The sequence below is a fragment of the Callorhinus ursinus genome, unplaced genomic scaffold (assembly GCF_003265705.2).
Source record: "Callorhinus ursinus isolate GAN/ISIS: 27379988/994484 unplaced genomic scaffold, GSC_fseal_2.0 scaffold3, whole genome shotgun sequence".
NCBI classification, from domain to species: domain Eukaryota; kingdom Metazoa; phylum Chordata; class Mammalia; order Carnivora; family Otariidae; genus Callorhinus; species Callorhinus ursinus.
Genome location: NW_027397065.1, coordinates 11,069,167 through 11,091,971, shown reverse-complemented (window position 1 = coordinate 11,091,971; position 22,805 = coordinate 11,069,167). Strand labels below are relative to the sequence as shown.

At 38.8% G+C, this 22,805-nt stretch overlaps 1 protein-coding gene across 12 annotated transcripts in view; it reads left to right on the top strand.

Annotated features, from left to right (window-relative positions):
* The window catches only part of ARB2A (ARB2 cotranscriptional regulator A), a 395,713-nt gene that overhangs the window by 263,206 nt on the left and 109,702 nt on the right, over positions 1-22,805 (top strand). For 2 of the 12 annotated variants that reach the window (XM_073888114.1, XM_073888106.1), the window contains one exon: positions 12,431-13,747. The exons of 5 other annotated variants lie outside the window; for them this stretch is intronic. In XM_073888114.1, coding sequence (XP_073744215.1) covers positions 12,431-12,982 — 552 coding nt within the window. In that variant the 3' untranslated portion in view covers positions 12,983-13,747. Of the gene's footprint in view, positions 1-5,555; positions 5,583-12,198; positions 13,765-22,805 lie in introns of those variants that run through there. 5 more of the 12 variants (XM_073888111.1, XM_073888119.1, XM_073888147.1 and 2 more) reach the window with 5 other exon arrangements.

Here is a 22,805-nt window from a genome sequence, read left to right as displayed (position 1 = left end):
GAAGGCTCTGCCTCCTCATAGCTTCATTTTGCCACCTACCATGAAGGAACTATCTGAACCTAGATTCACTAAATCTGTGTAGTCTAGAGGTGTGGTGCCTGTCAACTTATCCTGCCAGAACTTGTATCCATCTCATTTCTCCTTGTCCTTGTCACAGCTTGAGACAGGCTTTTCTCTAATATTTCACTTTACCTAGAACATTTGATGTAAATCTGGGCACCTCAAAATTGGAAAGATAACAGCAGAAGTGTTAAAAAGAAGAAGAAAAAGGAAAACAACATATGTGTCTTAGGGGTGAAGAATTAAACTTGAAAACTTACAATATTTAGATGACCTCATCTTAGTTTGGATGTAGGAAGGAGCTGTTGATAACGAGTACCTCTCAAGCCCCACTTCCCCACCAGAACAGAAAGTGGAAAATTAGTAATTTCTAGGTGAATTTGAATTGTAGACAACCTGCTAACAATAACCCTAATTTTACTTTGCTTAACCAGTGCAGATTAACTATTTACACTGACTGAACTACTGGATATTTGCTAAGTATTTACTTTGATTTATTGCCGAAAATATATCTTGAGGAAATGACACTAAGGAGTTATATCTCTTCTTTGTTAGTGAATAATCACTTGCTTCTAAAGATAGAAATGAGAAATCAACAGTAATTGCTTCTAGATGTGGTGTCATTCAGAATGTGTAGACAAGCTGAGTTGTCTAATATGTTTTTAGACACAGCTCAAATTAATTAGGTAATTGAAAATCTACATTTCACCTTTGTAAACAGATCTTGAATTCAAGGTATATTAGCATATATGATACTGTACCATTTTTTCACTGCATGGACTGCTCAAGAACTACAGCATTCCTCTTTCCATTCAAAGATTATATATTCTAATGCTTTAAGTGATGCTTTCATTAACTGGCACTTTTCAGGCAGTTTTTGTTCATTACTGTAGAATTGGCCTTGTAGCTGTTACTCATCAGTTAGTTTCCCTGTTCATTGTTCTAGGCTACCTTACAATTATTAGTTAATGTAAGGGATGAGTATTTAAAAGTTGACCACCAGAAATTCTTGTGTTTTTAGTGAATCATTCATTCTAATTAGCTAGAATCAGGAACTCTGGGGAAATAACTGATTAAAGAATCATTTAAAATAATCTATTTAACTATATATTTATGCAGATCACCAATATTTGCCTTGATTATATATACTTAATCAGATCCAATATTTTCCTCTGATTTTGATTCTTTCAGTTTTCCAGTAATCACAGTGAATATAACTAGTTTCACTTCAGAAATCTCACTTTAAAAAAAAATTAAAAATAGTCACCATGTTTTTTACAGCTTTCTGAACCAATTTGTGAAAAATCCTTCGAAGAATTTGGCACTAAAGGTGGCAACTCTCCTTTTACTGAGATAACTCTTCCCTTTAAAGATAAAAAGTATAATTATTTTTGGAATACTTTGGGGTAATCAAATAATATGAATTTGTATTTCTACTTGAAAATTACATATTATGAGTTAATTTGCAAGAGTTATTACTTTTACTATCCCTAAAGCAGTGTCTCATGGCTTTTAATGCTATGTCCCTAATTGTTGGAAAAGTAATTTGGGGAGCAGTGGCCCCTAAGACAGAAATGTTCATCCTTTTTACTATATATTAAATATTGATCTGCCTTCCTACGGCTGTCTGTGCTTCACTTGTCCTCTGTTTCTCCTTCCCTCTGTCAATTCGGTCTGGGTCACTGCTCTTGGTGGTCTTCTCTGTGTCTGTATATTGACCTGTGACTCTCTGTCTCTCATCTGGTTTAGTCTCTATGTATGACTCTTTTCTTACAGTTTTGTCTCCTGTGTCTCCCTGGCTTCCCCGGTCTCCCCCACCTGGAGACTCGTCTGCTAGCCTGTAGTATCACATCTCCCCCAGCCCACAGTCTGCCTGTCCCTGGCTGACCTGAGTGGTTTGCCTAGGTCCACTGACCTTCACTGCTCTTTCACTGTGAGATATGTGCCTCCCTCAAGCCACACGGTCTCTGCTCCTACCCATGCTTTCCCCGTCTGCTTCCATCTGCACCCTCCTTGTCTGCTCCATCTTGTCAGAGACGGACATCAAGTCACCAATAACAAATCTGTCTGCTGGCAAAATCACCCCGAAAACATTACTCTTCAGAAGAACTCTGTTGCTTTCTAAAAGTGATTCAGAACCTCTAAAATAAATATTCTTTGGTACCAAGATGAAAATTCAAAGTGAACATTAGGTACCATAAACAGGCCAAATATTTTCTGTTTATAAAATCCCAAATTGTAAATAAATAAATAAATATAAAAATAAAATCCCAAGTTGTTCTCAAGTGCTTGAAAAGCAGGGATTATATTTTTTAAAGTTTTTGTTTCATCATATTTTTTAAAATATAGTCCCTTTTAGTTCTACTTAATGATAAATATAGTTCTGTTTAATGATAAATTTTGAGAGATAATTTATTTGATCAGTGAGTTTAATCTTTAGGTATTGGAATTGATTTAACTGATATATGATATCTAAATATTCCTTGAGAATTAGTATGGTATTTCTGTCCATATTGTTTGTTAATATCGCCTTCAGTCATATGTATCTCACCCCAAGTATTCAATATGTTATACCACTAAATAAAGAAATCTTACACCAGCTAGTTTACAGATGTTTTGAATAATCTCATGGCACAATCCTTGACAGAATTCAATTGTACTACACAATTTCTTAATTTCTAAAATACGATAAAAGTTACTTTTTGAAATTATGGGCAAAGAAACAGAAACATTATTTTAAGCTTTGTGTAGCAATGATTTCATAAATGAGACTTTTGTAAGAGACCCTAAATTAAAAATTTATAATAACCACCTAAAATCAGTGTTGGCTTAGAGATCCTTTTATTTTTAGCAAATGTTTCAGGTATTTTTAAAAAGCAATATGAATGATTTCAGATTTTCACTTTTATTTCCTTTTAATAAATTGCCTTCAAAGAAATTTAGGGTCTTCTTTCCATTTTAATTTTGTAGCAAAGTAGCCATACCTTTCCTCCTTAGTTTCCAGGGGGAAAGTGTTTAAGCTTTTAAAAAGAAATTAGTGATTTAAGGCCACACATACAAGTGATTAAATATAACCAATTTTGGGGCGCCTGGGTGGCTCGGTCATTAGGCATCTGCCTTCGGCTCGGGTCATGATCCCAGGGCCCTGAGATCAAGCCCCACAGCATCGGGCTCCCTGCTTGGTGGGAAGCCTGCTTCTCCCTCTCCCACTCCCCCTGCTTGTGTTCCTGCTCTCACTGTGTCTCTCTCTGTCAAATAAATAAAATCTTTGAAAAATAATAAAATAGGGATTCCTGGGTGGCTCAGATGGTTGGGCGTCTGCCTTCAGCTCAGGTCATGATCCCAGGGTCCTGGGGTCGAGCCCCACATGGGGCTCCTGGCTCAGCAGGGAGCCTGCTTCTCCCTCTCCCTCTGTCTCGCCCCCTGCTTATGCTCTCTCTCTCTGTATATTAATAAGTAAATATAACCAATATTTGGGAAACATTAGTGGGAAATAGTGGGAAAGCTACTTGTGGAACTAGATGATACGTGGTTTGAATTTTATAGTGAAAAGTATAGTCTTCCATAACCTTCGTAGTGTAGACTTTTGTAGTGCTGGTGTTATGAAAGAACAGTCTCTCAGAGTTACTTGGTTTTGCTTTTCTTCAGAAACAATATCAAACATATAAAATCAGCATTTGTGGTAAAACTTACATTTCAGAAAACCCAAATTCAGTTATTTTTACCAATTAATGCATTAATTTTAATTAATTTGTTTCCTCTAAAATTAGAGCCTAACTTCATGTCTTTCCAGAAACTTGAGTTATTCTTGGTTCTTTTGAGGCAAGAAACTAACTGTAAATATTTGTTCCTTAATCCCACAAAGATTTATTGAGCACTTAGTATGTACTAGGCACTAGTCTACACTCTAACAGTATAAAGATTGCTAGATGTGACTCTTGACCCTCGAGGAGCTCATGGTCTCCTAGCAAAAAGTCTTCCGCTTGTTGCAAAGATTCTCTTTGTTCATAAACAGAGGATGATCATTGAAATCGGTAGGGTGAAGAGGAAAGTTAAGGACATATGGTGAACTCCTTCAGGACCCAAGAGTAACTCTTAGTTCACTGACATCCTCTATTGACTGGTATCCCACTGCTATCTAAGAGTTAGTGCATCTTCTGAAATTATCCACCTCCCTTCCATGCTAGTATGAGACCCTGACTTTTCACTTCAGGTACATGTTTCAAATGAATATGTTGTCATTTCAAACTCTTTAATGGTAGTAAGTCACCATTTATGAGGAAAAGCTTTGGATTTATCATGACTATGGGTAGTTTATAGTCTCCCAAATATGTAGGAGAATTAATTCTATAATATGATCAGATGAAGATCTACAATCACCCTGCCTATAAAATGGCGATAATGCTAGTACCATCTCACGGGGTTATGGTCAGAATTAAGTGAAATAATCCATATAGGACTGTTAAAATTGTACCTGGAATATAGTTAGGACTCAATAAATACAGGCAGTCTTCACTTTGTATGGTCCCAATACCAAAATTTTGGTAACCGTAGTTTAGTTAAATAACACCAAATACGCCCCAAAAACAAAGTTCAAATTTCAGTTACCACAATGTATTAACTGTGAATAATTGCATTAAGTACAAATCTCTACGTAAATAACAGATGCACATCATGATCAGCGGCCAATCACATCACTTCTTTCAAAATCTTTCACTGACCAGTCACTGCATATATGTTAGCCAGTTCATGCACAGACAGCACTTTCTTCCGTTTTATAAAAATGGATGATCAAAAGAGAGACTTGGCCAACAAAGATGAAAATGCAGCAAAGAAACGGAATGCTGGAAGTAAAATTGTAAAGTGCTTGTAATGAAAAAGATAATGTCCCGGAGGAAGTGACGCTAGCAAAAAACACTTCGCATGAAATGAACTCTCAGAGATGTTTCACGACATTGGAAGTGCGAAGGAAGCTGATCCAAACTTAGGAGCATGAAAATTAGCCAAGGCAGAGAAAAGATTTGCTTGAACTGTATCATAAGTTATATGAAAGGAAGGCAAGCACTATTCTAACTACTTTAGTAGGTTTTTTACAAAGAAATAAAACATTTTAATTCTCAATGTTTCTAATGTTTTAAATTACAGTGTACTAAATATAATTGGTTTTACCTTTTTTTCATTCCCCTACTCATTTTTTGCAGGCAGTAGGAGGATTTTTAATGTTTTGACAAAAAAAAAATTTAAAGGTCATCAAACAACCATAGTTTTCCCCATTGATTATCATGATCACTTTACATGGTTTCAACTTGTATGGTCATTTTTATAATATTTTACACTGTGCAAAGCAAGGACTTCCTATAATTATTATTATTATTAGAAATTATTTTATCCAGCAAATCAAGTACTGTAGTTTTAGAGAAATTGCTCATTGCTTTTCAATATTTGAGAATTAAAAACTTTCATTTCTCTCCTGCTTCTGTCTTTGTGTTTTCTAGACTAAGTCCTGATTCTAGTCATGTCTCATCACAGGGTTAACTTCTAGAGCCTCCCAGTGCATCTTCTACAGAAATACAGTATTTATCCTCGGTTTGCCTGTTCTTCAATCAACCTCATTTCTTCATTCTTCTAAATCTACTAAAATTCCATGCTGACCCTTTCCCTTTCATTCTTCCTGCTAATGTTCTGTTCTTCCACGCTGTCCCTGAAAGACTATCGGTTTTTAATACATTATCTTCCTTTCAAAATGACACCTGCCCTAGAACATATCCTTATGAGAAACTTCTTTAAATTCATTGGTTTCTTCCTTATGTTTCATCTACATTTGTCAATCATAAAAAAAAAAAATGTCTTTCTTGAATTTAAATTATTACAAGAAATTCGATGTAAGCAAAATGTAAAATTCTAGCTGGAAGTTAACCAAGTTAACACTTGAAAATGATGCCATTATTAAAAATAAATGCTGTGCATTTTCGCTATATACCTTTATGTACTTCTGGAAACATGTGAATGTGTAGTTGAACATTCAAAAAGATAGTTAAATTTTCATTAATACGTAATGATAATTGAAATCTTGCTTTCAGTTCTCCATTCATAGCTGCTTTGACATAATTGCTTCCTAGAGTCTGAGGCTCTCAGCAGGTGAAACCGTCATCTGCCTGATATTATCTGCACACGCATAGGGGCTACTGAGAGCTTCAACGAACTCTAGACAAATAAATGTGGATTTGGGCATGAGTCTTTTGCTCAGAAGAGAGGCCTGGTTGGTTCTCTTTAAGACCTTTGGAATCATAGTGAGGTGACTTTCAAGAGGATTCACTTTAATAACCTGACTTACTACCCCACTGTGTAAAGCCAAGGACTTTGTCAGGTTTATAATGCTAAAAGGAGGGGCGCCTGGGTGGCTCAGTTGGTTAGGCATCTGCCTTCGGCTCGGGTCATGATCCCACGGTCCTGGGATCGGGTCTCACATCGGGCTCCTTGCTAAGCAGGGGGCCTTCTTCTCCATCTGCCTGCCATTCCCCCTGCTGTGCTTGCTCGCTCTCTCTCTCTCTCTCTCTCTCTCTCTCTCTCACAAATAAATAAAATCTTTAAAAAAAAAATGCTAAAAGGCGGGGTGCCTGGGTGGCTTAGTCTTTTAAGCATCTAACTCGATTTCGGCTCAGGTCATGATCTCAGGGTCCTGGGATCAAGCCCTGCATCAGACTCCTTGCTCAGCAGGGAGTCTGCTTAAGATTCTTTCCCTCTCCCTCCTCCCCTCCCATGTGCTATCTCTCTCTCAAATAAATCTTTAAAAAAATAAAGTAATAAAATGCTAAAAGGAGTTTTTAATTTGTATATAAAATCTTAAGTCTGGTACTACCTTTGCAATTTTCCATGGTCGTTACTGCATTTCATGTTACTAAATATAAGTGTTCATTTTTCCCAAAAAGGTATGAGTGTCTCTATTTGCCTTACTTTAGCTCATAGTTTCTTAAGAAGATTCCAGGGAAATTCACAGAGGCCCCAAATTTGTGATGTCTTGGCACCAAGATCAATTAATTTGAAATCTCTTTAACAAAGTAATAATTCTCACAGCACCTGAAGGAGTTATCTCCTGTAAACAGAAATTCTATTCTATTCCTCATTTACTTCTCTGAGGCCATGTCACCTCCTGAATTACTGGTTTCATTGGTCATAAGCTGTCATTTCTGTTAGGTGTATTTTACTGTGCAGTATAATGGAAAATTTTTCATTAAACAAGTTGTGTATCTCCTGCTCTAAAGTGTAAGCAGAGTACAAATTTGAATGTAGAAGACAGTGACTGGAATAATCAATGCAAGAACATCCTTAAAGCTTTCCTTGTGTAACAAGGGCAAACTCAGCTAAAAAGTTTTTTTAAATCCTGCTTGACATAACAAGAACCTTTACACTTTATCTATCTGGGACTATCTGTGAATATACCTGAGTCATCACCAGAGTGCCTTTCAACTCAGCCCTGTTCAGCTCAATTGCTCTTCCTGCCTTATGCAGACATTTAAAAATCTTTGAGGCTTCTGGTGATGGCTGTGGAATTTTTATATTTAATATTATTTTATAGCACAGGAAGTTCATAGTTCATGAATACCACAGCTCTACAAAATATAATGAAGGCTTTTTCCCTGAATACACAAAATCTCTTTGTAGTCTGGCTATGTGGTTGTGTTATATTCATGTCATGAGCTTTTATTTCTAAACAGTAGTTATATTACAGCAGCGTCATTATTTTTTTAAATAAAAGAAGTAACGCCAGAAAAGTCCTTCTCAATCTGAAAAGAAATTCTGTGTTGGCAGCTCTACCACATTCTAGTTTTTCTCTACGTGTTTTAGAAGAGTAAAAGCATCTCACATTACTGTTATTCACCAAGAGCTGTCCTTTCATCCTGTTCTTGTCCTCTGTTGTCTCCTATACAGAACAGTGCTATTAGCTATTTTGTAAATTTATTTCATAGAGCAATAAGTGATTTTTTTGTAGTGACTACATTGATCTGGTTAACTTTTTCCATGTTATTACAATTTCAGTGTTCTTCATCTCTGTCCTTTACCTTCAGGTACCCTTTTTCTTAATTGCTTGACTTATCTTAGATATCTCACTTTGTCTTACACAGTTTTCTACTTAAAACACAGATTAACAGTTTAATCATTTTAGTGCATTTTGAGGTAGTTTTCTGTGAACTAAATTGTTGTAAAGTGTAGTGCTGATTCTCTCCCTGGAAGTGAGAGGCATCTTTTCTTACTATATTCAGCTGCCATAGTTTTCCTGGATGCTTGACTTGGCTTCCTAGACCCAAAGAGAAACTTCCCAGTGCCTGGTGTATGGATCTTGTCTCCTGCCTTTGCCTTTTGTCTTGCTCCTTGACTAATGTGGTTCTTGGGGACCTACACTTGCCCTTCAGGTGACAGTGCCTTTACACCCTGATACCGGACCAGTGCTAAGTTATTAGGACATCTGCAGAGTGGGGAAAAACATGAAATTAGCACCATCTAGTCTACCTTGCCCTCTCTGCCTGACTTGTACATCATTCTTAGATCTTCTGGTCTACTCTGTTGATTTAATTACATGCAAAAAAGCTTGCTTTGCTTTGTTTTTGGAGCCTCTGCTGGAGAAATGAACTTCCTCATATATTCTCAAACAAAGCCCTCTCCTCTGTCTGGATCATGAGCAGCTTTGGGAGAGATGCATTTGGAGAGATGAGGAAGCAAGGATCACCTTCCTAGCCAATAAGATAACTGGTCAACAGTATGGTGTGAGTCAAAGCCAGATCTCCTTCACATCCAGGTGTTTTTATGTGCATACCATACTGAGAATACTGTGTATAGCTCATGTGTTAGCACATCGTTTGGCCCATGAGTACAAAATAAATGGTCTCTGTAATGTCCATAGGAGGTTTCATCTCTCCTAGGTGGGGGAGCTAAGACATGAAGCTCCAGCTAACTGTTTAAAACAACCAATTTATGTGAGTGGAAACGCAGTAAGTTCATGGCCGAGGGAGAGCACTGTGGTCCCTAGTGTATGGGCAAAAGTTTCCAAAGAGATGAAACTTGAAGCAAACCCTACAAGAATGTTTATAATTAACTTCGCCCCCACTATTTCCTGCTTTTTACCATTAGTGGATCTTGGCAGCTGGTTTTGCCATCTTAGAATAGAGAATACTTATGGAGAGCCTAATAACATAAACCCTGATGCTTTGTGCATTTGTGCTTGAAAGTTCACTTCTCTGAATTCCAAAGATCCTAATAATAGAAAACTGTTAACTTCTCTTTGAGCAAGTGTAGCTGTCCTGTTCTCCTGACAGTTTTTCTTCTTCCCCATTTAGATTATAAATACATGGGAGCCTGGGACCATGTGTTTCTTATCCTTACTTTGTAATTCCCTATGGATAAGACTGGCCCGCTTCGTACATTGTAATCTAATCGCTCACTAAGAGGTCTCTGTATTTGCTGAAGGTGATGGATTAGCCTTTTGAGCACCCCAGCCCCAGCAGTGCTGGTTGTCTTGGGCATTCCCAGCACCTGCCTTCTTCTGATCTCTATTTCTCTTCCAACCAACTATGCTGCTGCTTTTTTTCGCTATCACCCCATTTCCGTAGCATATTAAATATACTTTTAAGGAGATGTCAAGACTTCCCTTAAGAATATGGGCTTTTATTTGTGACAGCACATAGGCATTAACAGGAGATAGGCATGTTGGCAGATGAAATCTGACCAAGTACAGAGAAAGCCTTAATTGAGAGCACACAAGTTAATTTTAAAACCCACCAAGTTAACATAGCTTTACTTCTTAGTTTAGTAAATGTGTTTAGCTACTGTTTTAACTCAGTTAATATAATCTTTCCTCAAATTCAGTTGAATTCACTTTTTTCCAATTCACTAAAAATATTTTTATTCAGCTATTGTTTTTAGACAACTAATGAACCTTTTCTCTGCGGTTCTCTTTTGCAAATGGACTGGTTTCAATATGTGGGCTTTAATTTATGTAATTGCTCTCTTTTATTCTTCTTTGTGATCCACCTTTCATTCTGTTTGGCAGACACTGGTTGCTTTGTAGTTTTGAAAAAAAATAGCATATAAGTATACCTGGAAAGAATAGATAGCAGCAAAATTATTCTTAAGTGAAATTTTGTGTATTGTAAACTTTTTTATAGACTATCTTCTTGAAACCTACTTCAAAGCAAATATGGAAGTCTTCTCATCATTAATGCTGCACAGATTCATTTATTTAACATCAAACAAATATTGATTAACTTCCTACTCTGTGCCAGATAGAGTGCCGGGTGGTGAGGATCTAGCATGGAACCAGACAGACAAGAACCTTGCTTGTTGCCAGCACACGTTCTAGCCGGGGCCACAGTAGAGATGCAGACAACAGTCACATACACAGCCTGTCCAGATAGCAGCTGACTTCCCGATTCTTTTTCCCTTTACCATTGCTTCAAAGCCACATCTACAACCTTGTTACCTGTAGTGTTGTGTTGAGTCTAGTCTCACAGTACTACTACCTCCATCTAGTAAGAGCTGTTTAAGGGCCTTGTTCTAGTACAGGAGAGCAAGAATGGAGAGGCTTCTGGCAGGGTCAAGTTTCTTGTTAAGCTGAAACTAAACGTGCTGTACTTTCAGAATTATAAAGGTGAGAATTCATTCACTCATTCAGCAAACATTTTTTTTTTAAAGATTTTATTTATTTATTTGACAGAGAGAGACACAGCGAGAGAGGGAACATAAGCAAGAGGAGAGGGAGAAGCAGGCTTCCTGCCGAGCAGGGAGCCCGATGCGGGGCTCGATCCCAGGACCCTGAGATCATGACCTGAGCCGAAGGCAGACGCTTAATGACTGAGCCACCCAGGCGCCCTCAGCAAACATTTATTGAACAGTATATCAATCAGGGTTTTATTATGTTACAGGCTTTATAACACCTACAGGTACTTAAGGTACTGCCTTAAGTACCTCATATTCTAGATGGAGGGAGACATAAAATAAATAATTGCTGATAAATGTTACAATTAAAACATATACCAAGTACAAGGGGAGCACCACAGAAGCAGGAACTAACTCTGCCTGGGGTAGGGATAGGGGAGTCTGATATTGGTGAATCAGGTATTGAAGGAAGCATCTTCAATGGGGAACAGCAGGTGGGGCCCATTCTGAGACCTGTCTTCAGAGGGGGAGAAGGATGAAACACATAGGTCTCTGTTGTATGTGGAGACTAGACCAGGAAGCTGAGGTGGGATGCAGAGCAAACACCTGGAAGGGTTGGGAGTGGGGGAGGGAACAGGACATAAATTAATCAAGAAAGCCCCGATGAGAGAGTACAATCTGGCAAAGCAAGGGGGTTGGGGGCTGGGGGTTGAAGCTGATAGTAAACTGATGGACACTAGAAGAAATTTAGTTAGGGATGCTTAGGTTTCTTAAGGCACAGGAACTGAAGATGTGCAAAGGGAGGTTATTGGCAGTATTGTGACCACAATGATAGCAGTGAGGGGACAGTTAATGGACTGAGGGGTAGTCCCAGCAATACCTGGCATAATAGATGTTCAATAAATATTTGTGAAGCCAGAAGGGGCTGGTCCTCCACAGATAATGTGGAGGAAAGGGATGAGATACCAGAGTTCTGAAGAGCTCTTAGAAAATGCTTAGGTTCCCCTCTGGGAGAGGATCCCAGAACCCTTAGAAGTACAAAGCCCACTCCTTTAATCCTGGAGACCCAAGGGATTACCCGGAAGTCTACCAGATTTCCCCACCCCTGCACACTCCTGGGCTGTTTCTCTCACCTGCACCTCCATCTCTGCCCACTGGGGGGCGGGGCTCGAGGGCAAGGCTGGGGGCTGCTCTGAAGCCTCGAGAGCCATCAGTTCCTACCAGACTCCCGGCTCGAGTGTGGTCTTACCCCATGGCCCGACACGGGCCCTCAAACTTCTTCCCACAGCCAGGCAGTGGTAGGGGCGGGCCCAGAGGGCCAATGCCTGTGCGGGTTGACGCTCCGCTCTGGTTGAGTGCCCAGGCGCCTCCGGGCATGCTGATGGTCCGGCCAGGGATCGGGCCGGGGGTCAGCCCAGGCCCTGAGGGGTGGGAGGTGCCCCTGGGTCCACTGCCGTACAAATTCTACAGCGGTATGGCACCCCGCAGGCCCAGGGTCGGAGCTGGCGAGGCTGGGCCCTGGTTCCGGAGCCTCTCGGAGGGCGCCTTCCCGAGGCCCTACATCATCCTGCGGTGCACCCCGAGTTTGGCGCTGCCAGAGGATATCTCGGACGTAGAGAAAGAGATGGAGCAGCTGGCCAAGGAGCTGAGGCAAAAGAGGATGGCCCTGGGGTACTCGCAGGCCGACGTGGGGTTCACCTTGGGGGCTCTTTTTGGAAAGGTGCTTAGCCAGACAACCATCTGCCGCTTCGAGTCCCAGCAGCTCAGCCTCACCAACATGTGGAAGTTGCGACCACTGCTGAAAATGTGGCTGGAGGAAGTGGACACCAAGAACTTTCTGGGCTTATGCAAAATGGAGATGATCCTGCAGCAGGCTCGGAAGCAGAGACGGGCAAGCAGGGAGAGTCGCATCCGAAACAATCTGGAGCAACTCTTCTTGCAGTGCCCAAAGCCCACACCCCAGCAGATCAGCTGCATCGCTGGGCAGCTCCGACTGCAGAAGGAACTGGTCCGAGTTTGGTTCTATAACCGGAGCAAGATGGGTGGTCAGCCAACCATTGATTTCTCCCCACCAGAGGACGTGGGGGCAGCCGGGCCTCCTTTCCCAGGGGGACCAGTGTGCTTTCCCCTGGCATCGGGGCTCCATTTTGAGTCCCCCCACTATGAAGAGCCCTACTTTATACCCGTGTACTCCCCTACCCCTTTCCCTGTGGCAGGGACCCCCCTCTCTGCCCCAGCCACCGCTCAGGGCCACCCCAGGCTTTCAAACTGAGGGGCCTTGCCCTTCTGGGGAGGGTTGAATGGAGAAATGGGTTCCTAAGGTTCATTTCAGGGTTGTGAACATTAAGAGTTCCATTCACTGTCTGAAGAAGTTAAGAATACCTAAGGGATGAGTTGGGAGTTTAGGAAATTTGGGGGAGGGAAGTTGAAGTTTATTAACTCCATTGTTTTTACCTAACATTGGTTTTAAGGTACATTACAATACATATATGGTTTCAGATATTTTGTTTCTCTCTCTTTGTTTAATTAATCAGAAATTAATTGTGTCTGTTATTCCTTGTGGTTATCAGTAAACGGATTTTTTTCTTATAAACACGATAGTGAGTGAAAAACTCAAGTCACAGAAGATTATTTCAAGTATACCATTTTTTATCAAAAACCAGCAGAACTTTATGTAAATATAAACACAGGTTCCAAGATAATAGTAACCTCTGGGGAAAGGTTTGAGGTTGGGATAGGGCAGGAGTTCACAAAACCTACCCAGAGAGAGCCCTTGCTAAAACACAGGAGCTTTCTTGTTCTCCTCCCTTTCTTGAAAGATGCATTTCTTTTCTAATTCACCTTCTCATTTAGAGTGCTCAGTTTCCAGTGGAGGTCTCAGTCCAGCTCTCCACCCTATGGAATCCCACTAGTTATCTCCTAACTGCCACAGTCATTGTATTTGGAATCCCTTTGTTACTGAGGTTGGCATGCTGGACAGCGCTAGCTCAGCCCCAGCTCCAGCTTACTTCTCTGGTTTTCAGCTCTGTTTGGTTTATTACCTGGGGATGTTACTTTCTTTTGAACCCAGATATGCTACTTAGAGAATATCTGCAATGGTTGAGTCAACATTCCCTGGCGGCCTGTCTGATGGTTCATCCTATATCACTTTTCCAATCACTTCTATGAAATTGGTCTTTTCTAGTTTTCTACTTCTACATTGGTAAATTTTGGTCATCATTATTTACTGCTCTTTTTATTTTCTAATTGGTTAACTTTTAGCTTTTATTTTTATTAATTGCTTTTTTCTAGTTTTCTCTGGTTTCTTCCAATGTGTATTTTTCCTTCTTGTCAGTGTTCAAAGATAAAACACTGACAGTACACATAGGTTCATGAAAATGGAGATAAACTTCACTTACTTATAGATTCAATAGGTGACTAATCATTCACTCATGGACTATCCCACTTAAAGTCACGTCGCACCAGTCCCATTTCTTCCTTTTCCCATACAGCCCTTCTGGACAGCCTTGAAAGGGAGATGTTTCTGCAGAGGGCCAGGTGGTATTTAATGGCAGGATGAACCATTGTGGTTGTGTCAACATTCGGCTCCTAAAAGCTGTGAGGAGGCTCTGACCCAGGCTGCTCCTCGAATTCTGCAGCCCCTGCATATCTGGAGAAATGGTAATGGGCTCTCCATCTCAGGGAGTGCCTCCAAGGGTCTACCTCAGCACCTGCACAGCTGCAGCGTTCGCACAGCCCCCGTGCCTCTGCTTGGCAGACACCACTGTGTGTCACTGCTCAGCCCTCACATAACTTAAGATGGCTTTTTCCATCACTGCTCCTCTTGACTTGCCTATGAAGAGAGAAAAGGCTGGACCCCTGGGCAACTTTGACATTTAAAGAATTTCATATTTTTCAAAGATTGAAGACTCTGAGTAGAAACCTCAATAATAAAATCCTTCAAAACTGAGAAGGAGCTGTCCTTTGAGTTGGGAGAAAACCAACAGTGTGGTGTCAGTGCGGAACAAGGTCAAATATACAGAAATCAGGTAACATAAAATCAAGTGAGATCTACCACATCAGTAACAAAGGTTTCCGTGGTACCATTAGTGAGAACCAGTCTCCGTGGAGTAGTTGGTAGAGGCAGATGTCAAACAACAGTCCAGAGGCTTCCTACTTGCCAGATTTCCCCCTAACTTCAATTAAAAACACAAATTCCAACCACTCAAGATCTTCACCATCATTCTGAAATATTCGTTAACAAATGTTTCTTTTAATCCTGTGTTTTAAGACAAGGCAAGTATTCTTAACCTGATGATGCCGAACCCCTTTAGAGCACAGGCAGAATAGTGTGTTTGTACATATGTGCATCTTTAAAGATGGTGATGGTAGCTGTTATCACTTTCTCAAGGAGGCATGACTCTTTGTAGGTCTGTAGTTTCAGAATTTTAGAAACACATTCCCTTTGGCCACCTCACTTTCTGGAGTTTTCCCTTGACCCAGTATTGGCCTAACAAGTAATTCGTGGTTTTCTTTGAATATCTCTAGCTCAGTATAGAATAGAGGACCTGAATCACTTCTTATATAAGTCTTTTAAATTCAAAATAAATGTTGTATTAATTATTGCCTTTATTGTTCTTATACTTTTATCAATCCTTTACACTTTAATTAATTCCTGTCATAAAGAACAATTTCTCTTGTTCCCAGAATCTTTCCTATCTATTGTCTAAGAAGACTTGAAGTGTTAGGATATGCTCCCTTATTCCAAAACATTATCTTGCTCTTGAAATAGCATCTAAATATTTTCTATAATTTCACATTTTTGATATATACATACTATACATCTTTGTTTATTATACTAAAACTATGTCATGGGATTTATTTTTCAGTATAGCCACTTTTGTTTATAGCTTTCTTCCAGAAATCGTCTTGCTTACTAAACAGTATTAGTTTGCTTGGCAGAACCTGCTCACGATCTATTTTTTAGAGTACAAAATTGTATTATCAGTGTAAAACAGTGTCTTGAAAGTAAAAACTGCAGTGCCATTCCAATAAAATCCTAGTGGAATATGAGAGTTATTACTTGACAAAGTGATTGTAAACTGAAAGAATAAAACTTAGGAAAATAAGAAAATTTTGAAGAAAAGAGTCAGGGTGGCCTTGTCCTACCAACTGTTATGAAACTACAATAATTTCAACAGTATGGTGGTGCTTATGGACAAAAGTAACAGAAACGAGTATTTGGCTATTCCATTTTGTGGGAATGTGAATTGGTGCAATCTTCATGAACGGCTATTGGGTAATTCATATGGGAAGTTTTTAAAATGTGATTTTTCTTTGGCCAATCATTTCAACTTTAATTGATTTTTATCAGAAAATAATTGTATGTGTGTGCAAAATTTAGCAACAAGGGTGGTCATTACAGCATTTTTTTAAACAACAAAAAGTTGTTAAAACTAAATGTTCAACAAAGGGAAAGTAAATAAAAAGGAACACCATATATGGTAAAAAATCGTCTTATGGAGCTACAGTTTTGACAAATGTCAGAATAGATTATTGAGTGAGGCAAAAGAGTTTCTTAAGCTTTATGATACTTCTTATTTTTTTAAGGAAAAGGGTATGTTACATATACAAATCTATAAATATGTATCATTGGTGATTTTTATAAAATTGTTTTGCTATATATATTACACAGTAAACATATTTTAAAAAAACTTCTAAAGGAAGGTGCTAGGAAATCTAGGGTTCTAAAAATATTCATTCTTCTAGTCTTATAATCTCTAAAATGGTAATTTTTCATTGTAAACAATATTTTGGAATAATAAATTTGACCTTTTCATTTTTAGTCAGATTTGTAGTTTCTTTAAAAAGAAAGGCAGTTCTCTAAACAGAGGAGTATTGGGATATATCAGGGAGACACTGCTAAAAATTAAGTTTGTTTTTTTTTTTTTAAATCAGATGCCCATTAATGTTAAAGAGCTGTAGTGTAGCTCAGTGAGTGAGGACACCTGCCATATGTCTGTTTTCCTGCACAACACAATTACAATTAGTGTGTTTATATACCTCAGTGGTGTTAACCCATATTTAGAATATAATATAAACCCAAATCATTTTCATGTTTCTGAATGTTTATTTTTCAATTTTAAAAGCATTTGAAAATATCAAAATCCTGGTTTTATCACAGTAGAATCCTCCCTACTTAACATATTTGAAGAAACCAAACAGATATAAATGAGATCTATAGATTTCTAGGTTTGAAGGCAGGGGCAGTTCTTGTGATTACAGCCCCAGCCAATTGAAAGATGAACTGTCATGAAATGAATCTACCCCATTATCCAGTAAAATCCTTAAAACAAAGCATTATCATTATCATGGTTGCACCAGTGAAGAGAAGCATTACAAGAAGCTGTTGAAAAGACCATGTGGTTTACCTACAGGGCTGTCTTCAGAAAACAGTGTAGCACTTCGATCTATTGGGCTGCTGCCCTGCCACCTCACTTTTAGCTGGGAACCCTGCTGTGAATTCTGCTAAAAGCAAAATTAGCTACTTTGGCATTGAACTTGGGCTTCTAAGGCTTTCATCCCCCAGTTTCCAACAAAATGGTGAAGTACAAACCAACTTCACGTAATACTGTTAACTCTTCTACTGACTGCCTGCCAAAGACCTGGGGTTGGAAAAGGAAAAATGGAGGCCTTCTTGAAAATTCACTACATTTTGGATTCAATATTCACTTCTAACACTGTTCAACCTGTTATATCATATCTTCTCCAAAAGAGTAACTGCACTGTTTAATAATTTGTCTTCTTCTTCCTCCCAGGATGTGTGGTGTAGACCTTCTTTTAGATCTTGGTGCAATGGCCAGGGCAGTATATAAGATGCTTTAAGTTGATTTCTTATCTTAGAATGGATGATAGCGTTCCTGGAACAGCTGTAAAACTTTGAATACTATTGACTGCGTAGTGGGCAAATCTTAATATATGCCTTTTTATTGAAAGACAGTTTGTTTCAGTATACCATTTATTAGTTTGCTAGGGTTGCCATAACAAGAACTCCACCTTGGGGAGCTTAAAGAACAAAAATTTATTTTTTTCATCATTCTGGAGGCCAGAAGCTTGGATCAAGATGTGGGCAAAGTTGGTTCCTTCTGAGGGCTGTGAGGGAAGGATCTGTATTAGGCTTATAGATGGCTGCCTTCTCCCTGTGTCTTCCCATTATCTTCCTTGTGTACATATCTGTGTCCAGATTTCCTCTTCTTATAAGGACACCAATCACTGGATTATGGGCCTACCCTAATGACCTCATTTTAACTTAATTATCGCTGTAAATATCTCCAAATAAGGTCACAGTCTAGGGTACTGCAGATTGGACTTCAATGTATGAATTTTTGTGGGGAAACAATTCAGCTTGTAGCACCAGCCCAATAAAAATTTCCTCTGGATTTAATTATTCATTAACCTATTCATTCAGCAAATATTAATTGAATACCCTTTATAACATGTAGTGTCCTAGATGCTAAGATGTAGTAGGGACCAAAAACAGGCCCGTCCTGACCTTCAGGGAGCTTAAAGTATGGTTAGGCATCTACATTAAGCAAATAAACATATGATTATAACTTGTAATAAATACTATGGGATATCAGGTGGGGGGGGCTGTCTTAATTTAGATTGATGTTTATAGTCCTTTTATAATACACAAGTATTGCCTCTGATAACATCAGTGTTAACAAATATTCCATACCAGAGGGACCTACCTGCAGAGGAAGTGTGGTCCTATAGCCAAGGCATAGATTGGGACACAGGCATTCCTAGGTTAAAATCCCAGCTCAGTAACCTACGGTCTGTGTTACCATCAGACCCAGAGTCTCATCTGTAGAATATGTCTAGCAATCCACAGGGTGAGAGAGTTGATAAAAGCATAAAGTTCGGTAATATAGAAAGAAACCCCTAGGACTTCCCTTTTATACAGTAGACAATAATTTGTCTCTCCAGGGGCGCCTGGGTGGCTCAGTCGGTTAAGCATCTGACTCTTGATTTTGGCTCAGGTCATGATCTCAGGGTTGTGAGATTGAGCCCCACATCAGGCTCCAGCTCCAGCTCCAGCTGGGCATGTAGCCTGCCTAAGATTCTCTCTCTCCCTCTCTAAGAAATAATAATAATTTTTCTCTCCATTGTGTTTCCGCTGTGTGTTGTCTGTGCTTTATTTATATCTCATAAATCATTCCTTTGCATACCTAGGAACTTTCACATAGTAGGTATGCAATGATTAATAGCCAAAACTGAATAAGTAAGAAAACAAAAAGTAGAGACAATAGTCTCAGTTGCTAGAAACCTTACTATCTGATATTGGGAAATGAGTTTTGAAATTTGTTACAATTGGAAAACAGTAATAAAGTCTATTTCCTCAGCTGTCAAATAACAACTAGGTAAAGCAACAGATGATAGGGTTTTGACTCGAAAGATGTAGATAAAGACTTTTTGAAAACCCAGTGTTGAATAATTGAAAGGAATGGTCTCTGAAGTTGTTTCTAGCCTGTAGTAATTGTATGACTCTCCATGAATAAGAACAAAACAGTGCACCACAGATTGAATATGGGAGCTATAAGGAGACAGTGTAAGAATGGACATAGTATTTGTTTGCTAGGGCTGCTGTAGCGAAGTATCACAGGTTGAGTGGCTAAAGGAACAGAAATTTATTGTCTCACAGTTCCGGAGACTCAAAGTCCACGATCCAGGTGTGGGCAGGGTTGTTTCTTTCTGAGGGCTGTGAAGGAGAATCTGTTTCAGGCCATTTTTATAAGGACAGCGGTCACATTGGATTAGGGCCCACCCTAATAATGTCATTTAATTACTTCTGTAAAGGCCCTATCTCCAAATAAGGTCACATTTTGGGATACTGGGGGGTCAAGACTTCAAAATATAAATTTCAGCAGGACATATTTCAACCCATAACACCACCACTCCTGATACAGAGAAAATACAAGTATGGATTGTGGGGGAGGTATAGGAAGGCAAAGAGACTTGTTTATTTATTTCCTACAAAGGAGTTTAATAAGAGGTGGTGTGATGGAAAGGAAAGAGCGGTAGCCGTAGAATCAAGCAGTCCCAGATCTGCATCCTGTCTCCAGGCCATTCACTTAGGTGGTATCACCACTCCAGGGGTTCCCCTCAGGAACGTTTCAGGAAAAATAACATTTCTTCCATCCCAACCAGTAACTTTATGGGCTGAAAAATTACAGTAGCTACTTATTTTTATCTATTTTAGGAGCAGAACAATTGGACTCTCATCAGTGAATTGGAGAGGTATTATCTTAGGAAGAAAATTTTGGGTATTTTTTGCTTCCAGTTGCTTCCAGTTTTTGCTGGTTGGATTTAAAAAAAGGAAGGCAGGGAGGGAGGGAGGAAGGGAGGAAGAAAATTTTGGATATTTTGATAAAGATATGATTCTTACTTTCTCAAAAAAAAAAATGATACGTGAACCTATTGAGAAAGCCCTGTCACTTTCCACTAAGCACTGTCAGCCACAAATTTCATCAAGCTAATGTAACAGGACAGTCAAGTGACTTGCCTTTAATTTGTTATGATTGTGTTATATTTATGAAAAGCAGAGCTAAAACAGCTGATAGCAAGTATTTAGACACTGATTGTTTTCATAAATAGTTTTAAGACTATTGCTAAATCTAAGTAGACACCGAGTAAGTTTTCTCATTACGTGAAGTGTAAATCATTCTTTCTGTAATAATAAGTCATTAAGTCCATGAAAATACTATAGATTATTATCTCATTTCACACATATTTTTATGGCACTTGTCTGATTGTAAATATGTATTACCTTTGAGATTTAAACTAAAGAGAAGTGGGAAGAGACTTATCGTACAGGGATTTATTGTGTTCTCTTCTCTCCTGAAGAAGCAATCACACCAACACTATAGGTAGGAAAGAATATTTTGCTGTTTCTGTGTCACATCATTAAAGTAGTTAATCTAAAGCCATAAATTTTTGTCTTCTGGGCCAAGAAATTTTAAGTAAAATACTAACAAAAATGTTATGCTTTTAAATGAAAAGTGAAAGAATCTTTATCCTTTTTATTTGAGTTTCCAGAAATGGCACACTCCATAAAAAATTGTATCATTTTTATTTTTAAACTGAGTTTCTTGCATTAGTCAGTAAACAATTTATTTGATGAACATTCTCTGTGCACATATATACACCATGTGAACATTTAGGAAACAGAAGGTACTTGAATTTGTGAGATTTAAATATTTTCTCACAGTTGATCCAGTGATACTGCAGTTGAAATAAAACCACATATAAATGAAATACCACTTTCTACTAAAAAGCAAGTATAGATTTTCTATCATTGTTTTAATGAAAATAATGATTCCACGTATTCAGTGGAATATCTTATAAATCTTGAGCATGTTTATCTCCATGTACATTCTAAGACTCACCTGTAAAACTCCACCTGTCCTAATCACAAATATGCATATACATTTAATTACATTATCTGACCACATATTTTTATAGTCTTGCAAATATTATTTTGAAAGTATAGATAAAGCAATGATTCATTTCTCACTGTCCTAAAAACATGTGCATATATGTGCTGATATTCATATATACATTACATAAAATATGAGCTATGTAGATCAAAGGTAACGCACCAGAACACAACAAGTAAAAAGATTACAACCAGGGTAGCAGCTTTTGGTCGCCTCATCAACATCTTTGCTGTGGCCCACAAATCCACTCCTGCCCTTCCTCCAGGTTGCACGTTCTCGCATTCTCATAAGCAGTAGCATTATACCTCTGTACTTACTCAGTGACTGAGTATCTACTAAGCACGTGTTCAGGGGCAAGCACTGAAGATTCAGAATTAGAAAAAGGAACACATAGTCTACCTAGAGGAGAGAAGTGAGAAAACCAAGGATCATCTTACAAGGTGGCCAGTGTTAAAGGAATGGGCAAAAGAACGGCACAGAGAAAGGAGCACATAACTCAGTGAGGGATATCTGGGAACGTTACTAAGAGCCGGGACAACGTGAACTGAGACTTGAAGGATAAGTAAGAGCTGTTAAGTGGAGAAGACCAAAGTCAGGAATGAAAGAAAAAGTGAAAAGAGTTTGTTTTGACTAAAAATCTAGGCTGTGGTTAGTTACTACAATTGAGAGTTAAATGCAGTGGTTAAAATCCTGGCAGCCATAGCAAATAAGTTACATAGTTCTCAGTATATGAAGCTGATTAGATGAATCTTCCAGAATGTATTAGGAGAAACACTTTATTTTATTTTTATTCCAGTATAGTTCACATACGATGTTACATTAGTTTCAGGTGTACAATATAGTGATTCACCAATTCTATGCGTTACTCAGTGCTCATCAGGATAAGCATACTCTTAATCTCCTCCACCTACTTCACCCATCCCTCCACTCACCTCCCCTCTGGTAACCATCAGTTTGTTCTCAATAGTTAAGAATCTGTTTTGGGAGGCACCTGGGTGGCTCAGTCAGTTAAGCGTCTGCCTTCGGCTCACGTCACGATCCCAGCATCCTGGGATCATGCCCCGCATCCGGCTCCCTGCTCAGCGGGAAGCCTGCTTCTCCCTCTCCCTCTGCCTGCCGCTCCCCCCGCTTGTGCTCTCTGTCAAATAAATAAATAAAATATTTTTTAAAAAAGAATCTGTACCAAAAAAAATTTTTTGGTTTGTCTCTTTTTTTCCTTTGTTCATTTGTTTTGTTTCTTAAATTATACATATGAGTGAAATCATACCATATTTTTCTTTCTCTGACTGGCTTATTTAGCTTAGCATTATGCTGTCTAGCTCCATCCATGTTTTTGCAAATGGCAAGATTTCATTCTTTTTCATAGCTGAATAATATTCCATTGGATATATATACCACTTCTCTCTCTCTCTCTTTTTTTTGGTTTCAAGTTTTTACTTAAATTCTAGTTAATTAACATACAGTGTAATATTAGTTATAGGAGTAGAATTTAGTGATTCATCACTTACATATAACACCCAGTGCTCATTACAATAAGCACCCTCCTTAATACCCATCACCCATTTAGCCCATCCCCACACCCCACCTCCCCCCGCAGCTACCTTCAGTTTGTTCTCT